This window comes from Rhodnius prolixus, unplaced genomic scaffold, assembly GCF_049639745.1.
Source record: "Rhodnius prolixus isolate KJV_2025 unplaced genomic scaffold, Rpr scaffold_10, whole genome shotgun sequence".
In the NCBI taxonomy this organism is placed as follows: Eukaryota; Metazoa; Arthropoda; class Insecta; order Hemiptera; family Reduviidae; genus Rhodnius; species Rhodnius prolixus.
In genome coordinates this window covers 23,575,122-23,593,977 of record NW_027411615.1, presented here as the reverse complement: position 1 = coordinate 23,593,977, position 18,856 = coordinate 23,575,122, and the positions used below count along the sequence as shown (strand labels likewise).

The 18,856-nt window shown below is 35.9% G+C and overlaps 2 protein-coding genes across 4 annotated transcripts in view; one reads left to right on the top strand and one right to left on the bottom strand.

Annotated features, from left to right (window-relative positions):
* Positions 1-18,856, bottom strand: part of RYa-R (RYamide receptor) — a 297,458-nt gene that overhangs the window by 220,635 nt on the left and 57,967 nt on the right. The gene's annotated exons all lie outside the window — the stretch shown is intronic.
* LOC141457145 (uncharacterized) lies at positions 9,111-18,392 on the top strand. Its single transcript, XM_074133709.1, has 5 exons — positions 9,111-11,404; positions 11,477-11,682; positions 12,419-12,575; positions 13,051-13,165; positions 15,069-18,392. Exon 5 carries the CDS (start codon positions 16,750-16,752, stop codon positions 18,352-18,354), a length of 1,605 nt encoding a protein of 534 aa, XP_073989810.1. The 5' UTR covers positions 9,111-11,404; positions 11,477-11,682; positions 12,419-12,575; positions 13,051-13,165; positions 15,069-16,749; the 3' UTR covers positions 18,355-18,392.

The following is an 18,856-nucleotide window of genomic DNA, read 5'->3' as shown; positions in this document are numbered from 1 at the left end:
ACAATAGTTTAGATTTTTTTTACTATTTTTTCCTCCGTAGGTATTTCATAAAGAATCAACTTATGCGATTAAAATTTTCACTAAAAAAATAATGTAATTTTCAATTTAACTGCCTTATTCTTACAAATGTCTGATGCTATTTGTTGTTTCCAATGATGTTCTAGCTTGAACACTTTTCTAATCTCATTTTAGTCTAATCCAAATGTTCCGTTTTTTCTTTAATTCCAGTCATCACCATTTCGTTTTCTTTTTTACGTTTTCTTAGACCGTAAGCGAGAAGCTGTTACATCCTATAATGCCATAAATAATTTTTTCAAATACCGCTGCCATTTCTGATGTAAGTGTCATCCGTCATGAGACAAAATTGAACGAATTCCGTTAAGATTCTTACTTTATTGTAATTATTTCTCACTGTCACTTCTAGGCAATAATCTTGCCCTGTAAGAGTTTAAAGCTATGATATAATTTTAATTAGTATGTTTTTCCAAAACTTTTATTAAAATTAAGTTGAAGTAAAGTTTTCGTATTTATAATCTGTGTTCTTGCAAATGATTAGTCCACGCAATCGACGAATTGTTTCATACATCAGTGGTCCATTTCCTCGATTGAATTGTAAGCATTCCCAATACACTAAAGGAATGTCTCCCATATTGTTGATGTCTGACTAGTTGACTAGTATCAAACATATAGACGTCTCCTTCAGAATATCCACTGCTTGAATTAATTTCAACGTTTTCAGAAACAATTCTGTATTCAGTAAATTCTAAAGTGCAAATAGGCCATTTTTCATCATTGCCATTCTCTGCTTCTTCTTCGAAGGTGGAGAACCATTCCTCTGATCCAGTCTAGATCTTATCTATCTTCACAGAGCAATCTTATGTTGACATTTGAAGCATATATAAATATATTAAATAATTCATATTTCTTATGTGGATCCTATTCTTTGTTTAACTATTATCTGTATACCTTTTATAAATTTTAAATTTAATTTGATTAAACATGAATATAGTTGCCCTCTTCGTAAGATCTTACTTTTTCCAGAAAATTACATTTTTAATTACTTTTATAGTAAAAGAACTAAATATCGTAGCCCCTTTCTTCTAATATTCCTGAATTTTCTAACAGTTGGGTCGACATTAACGCAAAATTAACCTACAAAAAGGTAAATTTAATTACCATGATTATGTGTGCGGCTAATCAAGCTTGCACGTTTTAGCGAACGTCCGCTGCTATCTATAGGAAGAGCAAATTCTAATTAGCAATCAACTGGCCACCTATCATTTAAATATTAACAGCTAAACTCCCGTTACTTTATTCTTAAATTAAGTGATCATTAAACTCAAACCAGCAAGCATGCTTTATAATACGTAATTAACCAACTTTTACAGTCAATAATTAGTTTGCTTCGAGGATTTAATATAAAAAATGTATTCATAAGCAGAGAGTGAGGCATAAGACAAGTAAAAAACTTTAATTACAAAACAAAAGTGATAAGAATGTTTAATGTAACTCGATTAAATACCTATTTCAAATTCAACTCGCCCCGAAAAGAAGTATTCCTTCGTAATCCTCAGGATGCGAATAAAATCTTTTCAACAGAAGGTTCCATAAATATACGAGAACACAAAAAAGCTTCAACAATTAGCACAGTTTGCTTGGCGGTAGGTTAACACTGCCTTGCCAATGCTCGAACTTAAGATAGTTATTGCCAACGTGGAGTCATATTGACTCCATAATTTATTTTTATCTTTTTTTTTATATTGAATTCAATTTTAATAATAAAATTTGCATTAAAGGATGAGAAAGAATAGGAATTAAGAACGAAAAAACAAACTTTGTCCACAAATCGGCTTTAACATTTCACGCAGAAGGAATTAACTTCAACTTAGGATGGCAGTAGTTTCAGTATTTTCTAGAACCCTGATTGGCTGCCTTCTGATCAGGAACTTTTTCATTTTTTTAATTACATTCACTATTTTTTTCAATTACTGTGCGCTGTTGACACAAATTACCCAATTCGCTACAAGTTTTTGCTGCAATTCGGACATAAAATCAATTCTAGAAAGAAGCTTTTTTGTGCCTTGATACTTTCTATGAAAATTATGTAAATTTATCAAATAAGCATTTAGGTAATCTGGAATCAAGTTAATAACAGAAAATCTACTTATATTACCAATCAGGAGTCGAAATTACTACGATATGTTTACGTGAAAAGCCAATCTGGAGTCAAAATGACTCTTATGATTCAAGTAAACTAATCAGCAAAAAGAAACTAAGAATTCCACGGTCTTCAGCTCGTGACTATCGAATGGTGAGAGAGTGGGGGATAGCATATCTAAGAGCATTTCGGGATAGCTATGAGATGTGGGGAAACAGAGACTATTCCTATTTTTTTTTTAGTCAAATTGACTTCGGATTGGCAATGCAGTGTTTAGAAAGTATAAGTAAGGTTATAGAGGATTTTTCACAATGTTAATCTATCGTGCATCAACAAAACTGCTCTTAAAGACACAATCAATGCTCTCACCTAACCATTATCATATTGTTTTATAACGTTAACTTCATCATTATTGTCTAAAATAATAATGGTATTATTCTACTTAGCTTGGTTAGTGTAATTAAATAAGAATAAAGCATAATTACTCAATTAGTGTTTAAACCTTAGATAGTCCACCGTCTTCTCATCTACCTACATCTTACAATTACATAATATCTCCTCTTTCAACGGCTTCTAGTAATACCATTATCTTGTGGTATTACACATTACGCTCAACTTTATTAACTCTTGTTCTGTAAATTTAAACCTTCAAAGACAAATTAAGGATATTATGTTAAGAATTTTCTATGATGTTTCCATTCCAAACTGCCGCTTAAAAAATACGCTTTACTCAAATAAATATCTGTTCCTCAAAGCCCGTTCTTAATGATTCAGCCAATGGGCACCGTGCTACCCAACAATTATATTAAGGATTGCCAATCTAGATAGTCTTTGCATGATTAAAAGGTAGGAGCGTCTATTTTACTGTCCTGTCTCAGAGAATAGACAATCGAGTTGTATAACCGTGATGAACGTATCGCTGTTTAGTGGCTACCATATAAAGAATAGCTATTTCAAGTATCAAAAACTTCTGAGGATAGTTTATTAAAAAAAATGTTTCCTATAGCCTAGTCTAATAAGGATTTAACCTCGAAATTGAAGATAATAAGCTAAAAAAAAAACATGTATAAATCTTTGTTTTGGCATTTTATAAGTTGGCTTAAAAGTGTCATGAAATCTCGTGTTACCGTCACCGAAAATCAATGGTTCTTATCTTCTATTCCGCGGTTTACTCCTTCATTTTACCTAATTTGACTGGGCTACTATGGTTTTCTGTGTGCCTCATGAACACTTCAAGTATTGAAGATTTATTTTGCTAAATCTAGTGCTGGAGATACCTTTGACTGCAGAAATAACGTACCGCTTTGACCTTTTTTTCTCCATATATAGGTCCTTCAAATTCCCTGATGTCTTGAGAATTAATGTAAAAGCAAAATAAAAAAAATCAAAGCTGTGGAACATAAGCCATCGCAGCTCATATAATTGTAATCTTCACTAGATTAGGCCATCCACCGACATGAATTTAGTAAAGAAAAAGATACGAATGAAATAAAATATTTTCAAAGCCATTTCCATGATCAGTTTTTCTTTTTCTCCTGCCAACACAGCAGAAAAAAAGTACAATTAAAAATTGAAAAGAAATAAAATCATTTTCTAAGGCATTTACATATTTTCCTTTTTTGATACAAAATTGTGTTCAACTTTTACTCTATTTTTTAGTTGAATAAACATTTTTGATTGAATCTTCTGAGATAGAAAATATATTTTTAGTGTCGTTCCCACTTATTTTATATAAGAGATTTTGCAAACCTATTTTAAAAATTTTTTTAAACCAGAATAATCTATTTACAAGCAAAATAATTTTAAAAGGAAACATTGTTATCATCGAGATTACATTTTTATCGACTGATTACATTATAAAATGTACAATTGGAATAAGGCTAAGAATTGTATAAAATATTTTGAATTCGATCGTGAATTGGTAAATGAAATACCCATTCTATTTCGTTTGGTTTGATAAATTCAACTCGGTCGTTGTCTAATTAAACTGTAACTGGATTTACGGTAAGTTTTTCTTTTAAACCTCAATACGAGGTGTGTTCAAAAAGTAACGGGAATTTTCGTTTTTTGAAAAAAATATTTATTTATTCATCTACATTAATATTGTCGCCTTCAAAGTAGTCCCCTTCGCATACAATACACTTGTGCCAGCGCTTTTTCCAATCCTCGAAACACTTCTGAAACTCGATCTTTGTGATAGCTTTCAGCTCTTTCAGCGATTCGCTTTTAATGTCATCTAAGCTTGTAAAACGACGGCCTTTTAATGTTCTCTTTATGTTTGGAAATAGAAAAAAGTCACATGGAGCCATGTCTGGCGAATATGGAGGCTGGGGCATCGTTAAAGTTTTGTTTTTGGCCAAAAATTCACGAACAAGCAATGAAGTGTGAGCAGGTGCATTATCGTGGTGCAAAATCCATGAATTGTTTTGCCACAAATCCGGGCGTTTTTTTCGGATTGCTTCACGCAAACGGCGTTGAACTTGTAGGTAGTACTCCTTATTGATTGTTTGACCTTGTGGCAAGAATTCATGATGCACTATGCCATTAAAATCGAAGAACACAGTGAGCATAACCTTCACATTCGACCGCACTTGTCGAGCCTTTTTCGGTCTTGGCGATCCAGAATGCCTCCACTGGGACGATTGAGCCTTAGTTTCGACATCATATCTGTAAACCCATGTTTCGTCACCTGTTATAACACGTTTCAGTAGATCCGCATCGTTGTCGACTTCATTGAGTGACTCTTGAGCAACTTCCATTCTCCGCTGTTTTTGTTCGAAATTCAACAATTTTGGAACAAATTTTGCTGCCACACGTTTCATACCCAAAACATCCGAAAAAATTTCATGGCATGAGCCAATTGATATGGCAACATCATCAGCGACTTCTCTGATTGTGATTCGGCGATCGTTCATAACCATTTCTTTCACTTTTTTCACGTTTTCATCGGTTGTTGATGTGCTTGGACGTCCAGGTCGTTCGTCATCTTCAACGTTTTCGCGGCCATCTTGGAAACGCTTATACCACTCGTAAATCCTTGTTTTACTCATAGCAGACTCACCATATGCCTTTATTAACATTTCACACACTTTATTACACTTTATTTCATTTTTTACGCAAAATTTAATACAAATTCTTTGATCCATTTTTTTTAACAAACAAAAATCGCCAAGCTCGAAAAACACGTCTAACCTTAACGGCTGCCACTTAAGAAGTAAACAATGAATATTACTGAAAATTTTATCGTACTTCAGGGGCATGTGTACCAACATAATAAAAAAAAAATTTTACAATCAGACTCTCCAAACCCGCGAAATTTAAAAATTCCCGTTACTTTTTGAACACACCTCGTATGCTTTCTCTTTAGTAACGAGTAGTCAAATCTACATTGTAGAATCCCTCACTGACTAACAGTCAAGCTAGCAAAGATCTCTTCAATAGTAACGAACTTATGGCGGTTCTTAGTTACTGACTTTGCGTTTAGATCTTGCGGACCTTTTGAGGAATACTTTGAAATTTATTGACCAATTAAATCATTCTTTTTTAACACTTTCGAGCATTTGCTAAACTCTGTCGTTGACTAAACACTTCTTAGGTAATGATTTACCAACCCAATGGTTAGCTAGCAAGACCTCAGTTAAGAATTTTCGCTCAGTCTGGCCTCGACATCTCTCCCTTACATGCCACTGACCCCATTCTCAATATTCTTCACACTATTTTTCTGTAGATCACACACCGATTCTTTAAGTATTCTCACATAAGTTCTGTCTTCGTCTGATAACTTATTCAGCTTATACGTGTATAATCCCAAAGTTAAACGTGTTTTTTTTTGATGATTTGCATATCATATACACTCAGGTTTGTACGCTAACATGTTGAACATGCTGCTACCCAATTGCCTTCACAGATAACTATTCTGAAGATAGACCGGAAAAGTCTTAAACGTTCCTTAGTAATGAATATATAGGTTTCGTGACTGTAAATTGTTAAAGTTAGGAATTGAAGATTGGCGAGGAATCGGTCAAATAAAACAACTCGTCTCTTTGCCAACGTTTCGACAAATATATTGTCCTCTTCAGGGCTTGGATATTACAAATACAAAACAATTTTCCCGTGTAAGTCCCGCTATATCTGTATATATAAATATACCTGCTTCTCCAGTTCTGGCTCTTAGTTTCTGTAACTCAACCAACCCTCATAGCCACGTAAGTTTCAATAATTATAAAGAATTTATTGTATTTTACTGTTTATTTTTGTACTACTAATTTTTACTGTTTTTCTATGTTACAGACTCTGTAAATTGTTTTGTATTTGTAATATCCAGACCCTGGAGAGGACAATATATTTGTCGAAACGTTGGCAAAGAGACGAGTTGTTTTATTTGACCGATTCCTCGCTAATCTTCCATCCTAAGTTCCTTAGTATTATTGGTATAATTTGCAACCTCATTCTATCTGTTGAGAAACCAGTTTACCGCACAAGTAAGTAGTTGTAGATAAATTTGATCCACATAAGTTTACATTTTTAATAATTATGATGTTCTTTATTAGCATTAACAAATCGGCTAGTAATTTATCGTCAACCGAACTGAACTTTAAAACGAAGGTCATTAAGTTATTTTAGAAAACATAATTAATAATATAATAACAACTGTAATGAGAATACTTTTATATCAATAAATACAGATCAATCTTACAAATAATATCCTAAGAGGTTTCCAGGTTTTATAATTTAACCAAATATCTGGGATTAAATGTAATTCATTCTCAAGGTAACCTTTATGCATGTAAGCTGGTAAACCAGGAGTTAAAGTACAAAAAAGATGGTTGCTGGTTTCCTGAATATTTTATAAGAAATTCTGTAGGTGGCTTCAGTAGCCCTCATAAGAGGCTGTCCATTCTTCCTCATTGATATTAAAATTATGGTTTCTTGCTTGTTTATTGGTTCGGGTGAAAACAAATTTGAAAATTCTCGTCAAAACTGTTTTTATGATTATTATTATTTTTCTTAAACGGAAAAACGTTTTGAGGTTTAGCTGTGTTTGAGGGAGGTGGAGAATGTTCCTAGTGACCAGTACTACGGCATGCGTGGGAGGGTATCTCAGTGAATGTATTTATTATTGGCTACTTGCATTAGTGTGAGAGAACGAGTGTGAACTAAGGGCCTCCAGTCTGATGCCTAAACATTGGTAGCCCAATCATTTTCCAATTTCCTGTCAGAAATACATGTAAAACTGATTTTAGAAGAGACTTGGAAATTAACCAACAAGCCTCCTTAAAGAGAGGTTATGAGTAAACAATTTTTAGTTTTGAATTTTATTTACAATAATTTCTCCTCCACAGACTAGTAAAATTCCACGTTACATTTTGTCATTTTCATAAAGAAATAATCACTGTTAACCTAAAAATAATTCTATAATTCAATACAAATAACCTACATTTAAATTTTCACTTAACAAAACAAAACAAAACAAAAAAATGGAACAGTACGTTTTACCACTTACCAGAATAAACGATCATATTTCTGACAAGAAAGATGACCAATAAATTTTTCATTTCTTAGTAAAAAATTCGATAAAAAAGTCTGCTCTATAACTGGTATAAATAGCACTCTTTTAATGATAATATTTATTGAGATATAGAAGGCTTAATTTTGGAGGTTTTGCAAGTCTTTCAAATTTCCAACCTTTGTATCTCTTTTCATATTGATCAGATTTTAATGATTCCTTTACTCAAATGTGGAGAAAAGTCTGCTCTACAGCTGGTATAAATAGCAATGTTTTAGATATACTACCTAAAGAGATATTGAAGGTTTAATTTTGGAGGTTTTGTGAGTCTTTCAAATTTCAAACCTTTGTATCTCTTTTCATATTGATCAGATTTTAATGATTCTTTGACTCAAATGTAGAGAAAAGTCTGCTCTATAACTGGTATAAATAGCAATGTTTTAGATGTACTACCTACAGAGATATAGAAGGTTTAATTTTGGAGGTTTTCCAAATCGATCAAATTTCGCCGTGTTACAGCTTTTCTTATTCAAAATTATAGCAAATATCTTCGAAATTTATTAAAGCTAGGAGCGATAACATATCATCCACATCCTGATGACCACATCATCAGGACTATTCATTGGTTTTGTCATTAATGTGCTGTTATCGGAAGCTTAAGACGCCCAGTTGTCTAAATCTTTCAGAGCTTACCATTTTAGAAACAAGATAAGATAAAGTAATTCCTTGAATTTGCATACATGTTGCGAAAGTTGGTAGAAGTGAACAATCAGAGGGAATGACAAGATCTACTTGATAAGACAGCTTCCTGGGTTTAGAAGCAAAACGGAAGATAACATTACTGTTAATAAATGAAGGGAAATGATGAAGTCATGAAGGGATTCCATTAGCTAGGTAGGTTGCGTGATGCCTACTACAAGGAAGCTGAAAAAAAAGTATCTAATGAAGTAAAAGCTTACTAGATTCCGGAGTAAACAGATATAATTTTCTTTCAAACAAATAATTTTCAACCCTATGTTCTCAAGAGAAATGAGACACATGACCCTCGCATAGAAATTTAAAAACAAGCTACTTGTACAGGAAATGGATTATTGAAGAAAGAATTGCCGAACGTCTTTAGATTGCAACACTTACTGATATCCACGACGAGGTAAGTGGCGAAAGGAAAACAATAGATGAAAAGAAAGAAGATTAAGAATGTTAAAAAAACTGAATGTATGAATCTTGGCACAGAGGGGCCTGTAGCAAAAATAAAAAGGAGGTTGAGGGTGATGAAGTAGACAAAGATGATGTCAAGGCCGAAACTGTTGGTCAAGTTATGGAGAAGGCTAGGGAATTTAAACTACATAAGCTCAAGCTTAAAAATCACAGTCCCATCGTATGATTCTATTGTATCACTAAAGGTAATAATCAAACTGAAAGAAGACCTTTGGCTAGGAATATTAAGTTATAATAAACTTACTGCCTTTAAGGTACATATGTACTCAACATTGTAGGCGAATGTACGAGTATATTGCTTCACCTTCGAGAAAAAGTATATTGTATTGATTTAAAGTATTTATGGCGATTTTACTAACGAACAATAAAGGTTGTTAACGGAAAGGGTGTATAATATAAAATTAAAATGTTGTATAAAATAAATAAAAATAAACAAAAGCAAAATATAATTGGATTAAACAACAACCAATTAAAAGAATATTTGGTACTCGATAATTATGGGGCATATTTTTAAATAGCATTGCATATATTTAATTTGATAGATACATTTATTCAATTAAAACGTGTGATTAATTACAAACATACTATACATAGCATTCAGAATAAAAAAAAAAAATGCATGCGTTAAAATTATTTTTTCATAAAATTAAAGATAAAAAAAGAGTGATGACAGTTTTACAAAAAAAAATAAAATAAAATAACCCAAACAAACCCAAAAAAGATTGTAATAAAGGTCCCAAGATAAGATTAAATTTCACTAATAAAAGTTATTTGGGAGTTGCCTTAAGAAAGAATGTAGAATGAAAGCTGTAGTCAATTATCACTGTTTTTAATTAAATTGTGCGCGAATTAAATTTCTGGAAAATGGGAAAAATAATAGAATTATTGGAGGTGAACTTTTTTTGGCTTCGGCATTTACCATTTAGCCAGCCATGAACCAACTATGTTGGTGTTGAAAGCTTATCTGCAAGAACAAAAAATAATGCCCGTCAGATTCTTAATAAGTCAATTCTTAATTGGTCTACTCAATAATGAGTGTTCAGAGGAATGTGTGGTGAAACCAATGTGTGTTTTGTTGAAACGGTTTACTATAATACTAAATAATTTTGTTTTGTTTTTGGCGCATCGACAACTAAGATCATTAGCGCCGAATTAAGACTACAATCAATTGTAACTAGAATACACCCTGAGAGTATCATTGTGTTTAACTATTACATAAAAAGGATGCACCCATCAAACCATCAAGTCATAAATACCATTTTTTAGATACACAATCAATGCCTAATGCACTGAAAATTAAAAGGCTTTAAGGTTCAGCCAAATTGGGCAATAAAAGTAGAAGAGAAACAAAAACGGCAACTTCATGGACCTCATATCTCACATAATTCATGTAGAGGCGGTAAAAATTAATTTCGCAGCCTGCCGCTGCAAGGCGTTCCATTTACTTATTTAATTTTATTAATTAAAAAATGTTTTGAAAGTTATTAAATGCATTCTGGGAGAAGATTTAATGTTGAAAACAACTTGTAGTTGATTAAAAATTGCAATTTAAAAAAAATACTTTTAATTTATGAACGCAATAGAAGAGGTAGAGGTTATGAGGAGTTTCCGAACATTTCACCAAATATGTCATTTACCAAGATTTATCACTCGCAGTAAATTGCCTTGATTTAATACTCGTGCGTAGTGGCCCATTTATTAATGAAACTATTGGTGTGAACTGGCGGACTAACAAAAGGTAACCATCAAGAACACTACTACCGTCTCATCCTTCTCTAACTATAATACCAATCTATCTTCTACTAGTCGTCCTAAATAACTTATCTCCCTTATATTCTCATTCTGTCTTGCACTCCAAGCTGTACGAGTCAAGCAATTTAAGGTGGTCATTTCCACGCTATTCTCCAACCCAGCGCTACCATAGTACAGAGTATCACAGTTGAATATCTAAACTACTCGTACTTTAAAAACTAAACTGGCTCTACCATTCTTTAACTTAACATCTACTTCAATTTAATGAAATTATCGTTTCATATTTTAAATTATACAAATCTAAAATAATTGATCCTTATTTGGTTTTATTAAAAGAAATAACAATTCAATAATCTATCTCAAAGTTAAAAAATAAAATACCTGAGTCGAAATACTAATCTTGCAGATATTTTGCTTAAATGAATACTACAAATTTTTTATAAACTTCGAAATAAATGCGAAGCAGACTTAATGCTTGAGTTCTGTCACAACCAAAACCAATAACCGACAAAAAGATGCAGAATTACTGTATATATAGACAACATATACAGGGACAATTGTTCCAACAAATTATTTTAATCATATGCAATTAATTTTGTTTAGGTTGCGGCCCTAACAACTAAACAGAAAACAAACGTCATTGGGAATTTCAAAAGTGAAGTTATGACTTTGGAAGCATAATATCCCATTGTCTGCGGAAGAGATAAGTAAATATTAAACATTTGGATTACACGATTACAGAATAACATGCTTACTGTAATTGTATAAAAGTAGGTATTTGTTTATTAATTATAAAATTTTTTAAATGTAAAGTAATGCGATTGTTTTTTTGTTCTTTTCAGGTGCACTTTTAAATAAAACTCCGCCTTTACCGAAAACCGAACCCAGTACCATGGGACATCTTAGCTTTGTTAAACCAGCCTCTTAACGCTCAGCTATCCTGGCGCCTTACATTATATACATTGAACATATATGTTGTAAAATTATGTGAGTGAGGTTTTTGAACTCAATTCAGCTAGCCTTTCATCTTCTTCACAACCGGAATATGGTACAATTAATTCTAATTAATAACGCACATGCACTTTATAGAAAACTTAATTATTAGCGTCTGACGCTTGTCGCATCCATATCAAAAATAGTTCTCTCTATAAGCACTCATTCAAAAACAGCGAATATTCAATTGAATTCTATCCCTTTGCACGTATAGAGAAGATTTGTTGAAATGAATAAGTCAATCAAACGAAATTGCTTTTATATTAAACCTTTAGTGGGTGCCCTCTTTGGAAAGGTGTAAATATAACATATTTATCACCTTTGCTATTCGGATGAAAATCAATACTAATACTGTACGTTAATAACGCTCTCAGCTGCTTTATTAGCCACGTTTACAAATTTGAAAATGACAAAATTTCCCCCAAAAAAATTGTTTATCGAAACCCTCTGATAGGTGTTAGTACGTAAAAATATAGAGGTTTTTGTTTGTTTGCAAAAATGATTCCAACTATTTCATTTTTGATTGCCTAAAAGTTTTCGCAACAAAATTAATTTGTCTTCTTAGATACAAGAAAATTCTTGGAGAGTTGCTATATTAAACGTCTCTCTAATAAGACCCTTGCAGATAAATTTACAGTTCTGCCGGCTGTTCAACTTCTTAGAATTTTAAAACGATTGTATGATTGCTGAACTCCAAAGAATTGTAAGAAAATCTTTTATAAGAAACTGCAAGTTTTCTGAAAATATTTTTTCTTATTTATACGTCAATAACAGCTTCATTGACTTTGTAGATTTATTTTGTAATCTGAAGAATGGAACTCCTCGGAACTTCTGCGTTGTCTACATTTTCACTTTGAGGCTTTTATATAAAAGCTGAAAAAAGAAGTAAGGAGTTGCACCTAGTGCAAAAGAAAAAAGTGAAGAGGAAGGACTAAGAAGAGCTAATAGGTTCGTATGTTGTTTCGAGTTTTGTGGAATAATATTATTTCCTAGGAAAATAAAAGAGAATTCTTTACTCCATCACCTAGCTTATGGTGCAGAGTCATGAGCCCAAAAGTGCCAGAAGATAGGTGTTGTAAAGAAAACAGATTATTGGAGAAAGGTTGTAATGAGAAGTGTTAGGCGGAAAAAATTAAAAAACCTTAATGATGAGAATAGGATAGAGAAAATGGAGGTGGTATTGATATCTTAGGAGGATGACTCCCGCTGGATCGCCTGAAATGATAAGAGAAGGGATCCTCTTGTGGAATAAAGAAAGAGAAAGACTTCTGAAAAAGTTTGTAAGAGGAGAGAAAGGAGGAGATGGGCTGCCGGAGGGAACTGGAAGCTTCGGAGAGAAGATTTGACATGAATAGTTACCCGAAGCTGGGAAATGGTCGAATAAGTTATAAATTAATTTCTAACAATTTAAATTCACTTTCAGATTGAATATTTCACACTAAAATGGCATTTGAATTGATAAAGAAGTAAAAATTTTTGGGCTCCTATCGATTGAAAGAAGTTTGTAATTTGGAATCACAACGGCAAGAGACAGTCATGTGAGTATTCCTTGCCAGATTTTGTTTAAACTAAGGTACAAATACTTATTTGAAACAAATAATTCAAATTAATTGAATAAGTACCTCATTAACTCCAACAGAATGATTTGTTTTTGACAAAAAACGTCATGGCCGAACAAAGCGACCATTTTATCCCTTGCTTTCCCTCTTGACCTTAGACTCGATTAATCATTATCTTGTTTAAAATCTTTAAGCAATTAAAAATTCTTTTATATAGACGATTAGCCATTTAACAAATTAGCTGTTTCTTTTATAATCTAGCATGGTCAATTACTCACATTGTGCCGCACTTTTAAAAATGAGATCCTGTTTCACTTTATTACAAATTAATGGCAAGTAAGGAAAAGAATTATCGTATATTTTGACCCAGTAAGAGCAAAGATGATTGTTACAACCGCAGAGATAGAATTCTTAATTAAATTACTTCTGTCCTACAAATGGAGACTTGAGCACACTTCACCAATCAATTTAAGATAAAAGTAGGCCCTTTATTTTATAACTTATAAATTGGATTGAAAACTTTGTCAGTTCTCTGTTGTTATAGTTTTATAGAATTTTCCACAGTATTTTATTTTGTTGCAGACTTTTCACTGTTCAACGTTGCACTAAAAAAAAAAAGTATTTCTTCTTTTATTCTATTTTTTTAAGTTGAGTGTTCGTCAGAAATACAAGAGACCCTTAGCAACTTCGTAATTAGATAGAACTAAGTTTTTAAAATTGAGTAGTTAGTTTTCAACTTTGCTTCAATACGATTAAGTTCAGTACTATTAAGAAATTATTTACTGTAATTTGAAGTCTTCAAGTTACCTGTCTGATAAGTATTCCAAACACTTGTAAGTGAAGATAAATTTCCTTTACCAGATTAAATTGCAAAGCAAAAATTCTTTTGAAGAGGTAACCTTTAACTACAGGTGATTAAGGGCAGGCTACTGGGTGCTTTGAGAGGTGTTAGGCACCATGCTATGGATCTTCCTCAAACTATTCCTACAGCCTACCTTTTGCTGCAGAAACTGTTTCAAAATTGTCCCATTTGCGGCAGAATCATCTTCATTCGGTTCGTCTTCACTTTAAAGTCATTTTACGGTCTAAAATCCAGCTTAATGCTTTGTTTTTCAAACTTATACTACCGCAGATGTCCACAGAGATTACGTTTAGCATTAATGTCGTCTTCATTAAGGTATTTTATTATCATTTTACTTAAATGTTTTTTTTTTTTTAATTTGTTTTTAAAAGGCTGCCTCTCTAATTGTACCTCTTTGTGTGAACCCTCTAATCCGCTACAGATTTTCACACCTTTAATTCTTCTATGTAATAGATCCATCTTTCAAAGACTGACACTTCTTTGAAAATAAGCTTCCTTGTTTTTGTCATTTCTTACTGTTCTCGGAAAGTATAACCTCCCTTGTTAGAGAGGTCATAAACATATGTACATTCAGGTCATCTTTTAATTCAAATCTTCATTTTTGAGTAGATGCTTTCAAAAGAAAACTGTTTAGTTTTTTTTACAATTTTCTCTCTCCCTTCTTTATGTTCTATCCAAGATGCATTTGTAATTCTTAAAAGTTTCTTGGGTGTACCGTAATTTCACGATAAATTTGATGCATTTATGCGCAGTTCTAACGAATCAATAATTTCTTTACTTTTTTTCTCGTGATTTCCTTGAACACCTTCCTCAATTCTTTCATATCAAAACATTTGACATCTTTCTAGTTTCTTTCCAGTTTTATCTGCTCTTTACTTCTACGGTCCCTTTTTTTTGAATACTTTTTTCTTCTCTTCGGTATCAGCTTTTGTAATTCCTGATATATTATTTTGAGTTGCACGTTTCAAGCCCACAGTTATAGCCATTAAATATTCTAAAAATTAACGTTGATAATTTCAGAAAGAAGAGAAGTTTTCATTCACAAACTTTAGAAATCAAAAGTATAGGAAGGCTAGATATCAGTTTTGTTGGTGAAGTAAAAGTTGAACAATCTGCTGTGTGGTACACAGTGCTTGAAGAAGTTTCGTATTTATTGTGGTTCCAAGCTGTTATTTTTGTCTTAACTGCCTATACCCAATACCTGAATTCATCAGAAGTCATCCTAACTCGATCATTACTTCAGGAAGAAAAGGAACAATGGAACAATGTGGTAAACACTGTGGGTTTGATGGTAACGCCAAAGCAACTCATCATAGTTTCAAGAACGGTTTCCCTAGAGGTAGCTGCACGATTTGAAACGCGTGAGTTAAAAAAAACAAAAACAAAAAAAAACAGTTTAAATTGCCATTTGCGATGCTAGAACCGTTCAGTATATTTGAAAAAACAAAAACATTTTCATAATTAAAATGTTCCTTTCTTAATTAGTTTGCAAATATGAACAATAATTTAAAATTGCATGAACAATAAATACAGCATTTAATTAAGAAATATGTGTACATTGTACATAATGCACGAATACATAACTAGCTCAGTTAATTTTAGAAAACCACAAGTGTTTAGTTAGTACCTGTGATATACTAGATTCTCAAACTAAACCTATGTAAACTTCTAAAGTAAACTGGGATTGAATGTATTTTATTTGCAATGGAATGCTAATCTTCTCACGAAATGTGATTATATTCAACGTGTATCATTTTATCTCAATTCTAAACTCACATGTTCGGTCGTGACTAACTTCCGACTCCCGCGGCTCAGTCTCGCGCCCGCGCGCGTACTAATGTACGCATCCGCCTTAATTTCCTGCTATCACTATCGCCAATTACTAAGTCTTATTTTTTATTCAATAATTTTCAGTATATTAAAATCTTAGTTTCCGTTTCTTATGCCAAATGCGTCACTACCTATCACTTCTATTTCCTTTATTTGTTTTTTCTATTCTAAGCCCTTTGCCCCACTACTTCCTTTAGGACCGTGTGGTCACCTTTCGAGCCTGCACAGTTCTCTGCGGGACCGCGCTATTTACGCTTCTGTGTTTCTGTGCTAATACGCTTATATTCAACGCTTCACTCATCACTTCACGCCTATCATTTTTCATCTGCATCTAGTGCCCTTAGTACGCTATTACTTTCATACTTCCGCTGACACCTAACAGTACGCATCATCCGCATCTAAACGCCTCTCCCGAATATCGCTTCACGCATATTCCACCGCTTATAGTGCACTTATTGCACTATTCCCCCTTTACTCTTCCGCTTACCTCCTTTCCACTTCCGCTACGCTTCTCTGAGCCTGAGCCCAAATATTGCCTCCCTTTCTCAGAGCTCAACACACACACACACACACACATTTACATAAACATATATACACGCTTCCGCTCCACAGCTTCCTTTCCTCTCATCGCTTCTCAGGCAGATTATCAACATACCTCACGCACATCGCTCCTTGCAAAGGATAAGTACCTTCCCCTTTTTCTTTTATTTCTCTTTAGTTTTTCTATTCTTCTTTGTCTACTATTATTTCGTACAGCGCCCACTTGGGCATTTGGGTGTAGGCGTACTCGAGCGCCTACATTTTGGTCCTCCGGGCCGGATTTTCGCACATATACAGTCCACTTCTTCCGCATCGCTTAATAAAACCCACTATGGCGCCTAAAAAAGGGAAAGGCACTGCAGGTGCATTATCGTTTGTTGCCTTCACTCGCTTAATCAGAGCAACTAAATTGGCCCTGGATCGACATCTCGAGGACTTTGCCGAACGACTTAGAGTCGCTCCTCTGTCCTCAACGCTCATAGCTTCGATGACGAGATTGGTCGAGGCCGATTACGCTACATTCCTTAAAAGCGTTGAGCCTTATGTAGAGGCAGACTCGCTTCCTGAAGGCCTCTCAGAAGACCAATTGTCGGCTGAGGTCCAGCAAGTGCGGGACTTATACCGACAGATAATCTGCACCTTCGAAGAAAGTTGCCCCGCTTCATCCGCTGTCGGTGCAGCGACCTTCGCTGCCCCGCTCCTCCCCCCACTACCGATACCGGACTTTTCCGGCAATATCCGGGAGTGGCCGCACTTTAAGGACCAGTTTGCGTCCCTCATTATCGCCAACCCCGCACTTTCCGGGGTGCAGAAGTTTACCTATCTACGGGGGGCGCTTTCCGGGGTTGCGTGCTCTATCATTTCTCACATCCCCCTCCAGGAAGCGCAATTCCTAACGGCGTGGGATTTGTTGTGTGGCCACTTTGACAGCCACCGCAACCTCGCCTTATCGCTGCTCGACCAGTTACTTCCCCGCGCTCCTCAGACCCCCCCGCATACCACACCTCAGCATCTGGAGGCCTTGCTGGAGCAGGTGGGGTGTGCAGAGACGTTTCTTAATATCCCCGCGGATGACCCGGCCTCTTTTCTACTGTTTTTGCTCCTGTCTCGCCGCCTTGACCAGGAGAGTCAGCTCGCTTTCGAGCTGGCCTACGCTGATGAGCCCTTTCCCACCGTAAAACACTTACGCACGTTTCTGCGTAGGCGCTCGCTCGCCGTCACTCGGGTGACCTCTTCCGGTCCCCCTGTTCGCGCGGCCGTAACCCCTGCCTCCGCATGCGCTTCCCCCCCTGCGCCTCGCAGGGCATCCGCGCTTAATCCCTCCGCCTCCGCTCGCACCCCCCTGTATCAGCCCCGTGGAGCTATTGCCTCTCGGGACCCCTCCGCGCAATATGTAGCCCCTGCGCCCCCGGTGTCTGTTTACAGCTGCGAATACTGTGCAGCTAAGCATTCTATTCGGCAGTGTCCCCGGTTTAAGACACTGTCTATCACCCAGCGCCGGGCATATATAGATGCTCACCGATTATGCAGGAATTGCCTCTCCGCTAAACATCTGACTACAGCCTGCAGATCGGTGCAGTCCTGCCGCGTCTGTAACAAACGACATCATACGATGTTGCATCCCGTGTCTTCCGATTTCCCATCGGCACCCTTGTCTCCCACTGACCGCCCAGTGGCCCCGCAGATTATCCCTTCGACCTCCCCGCCCCGCTTACCGCTTGCCACTCCGGTGGACAACCCCACTGCCACCTCGCCACACCGTTCACCTGCCTCAGCGTCTCCCCCGTCGCGCTTTAGTTGGGCGGACTGTCCCTCCCCCCCCGCGTCCGAAGATGAATCGCCCCCCTTGCCCGCTCTTCCTAACCCGGCTGAACTCCCCCCCTCTCGCAGGCATATCCGCTCCCGCGTTCCCCGCCCCTTATTGGACGCGGAATGAGGGTTTCCGCCAACCCCCCTCGCCTTTACCATCCCCCCCCGCGTATCCATACCCACTTTTGCCTACCATCACGGTACACGCTGTGAATCAAAACATTCACGGTTTTGTGCGCGCCCTAATTGACACCGGAAGCCACCAAACGCTCATTACGCGTCGGTTCGCTAACCACCTCCGCTCCCCCTTTCACCGGTGCTCCTCCGATTTGCTCACGCTCGGCGGCGCTGTTACCGCTCACTCCCGGTATCGAACCAACTTCTTTATCTCCCATTGCGGAGATCCCCCCCTGTTGCGGGTCCATGCTACCGTCCTAGAGGATATCATTCCTCCGCTGCCCACGCGGCCTTTTGCTTGCAGTTGGCCCCATCTCCAAGCTCTCCCCCTGGCAGACCCCTCATTTAATTATCCGCAGCCCATTGAGCTGCTGTTGGGTAATGATGTGTTACCGCACCTCATGCTCACTGGGGTAATTCGCCCCACGCTTCGCGCGCCGGGCGCTTTCCGC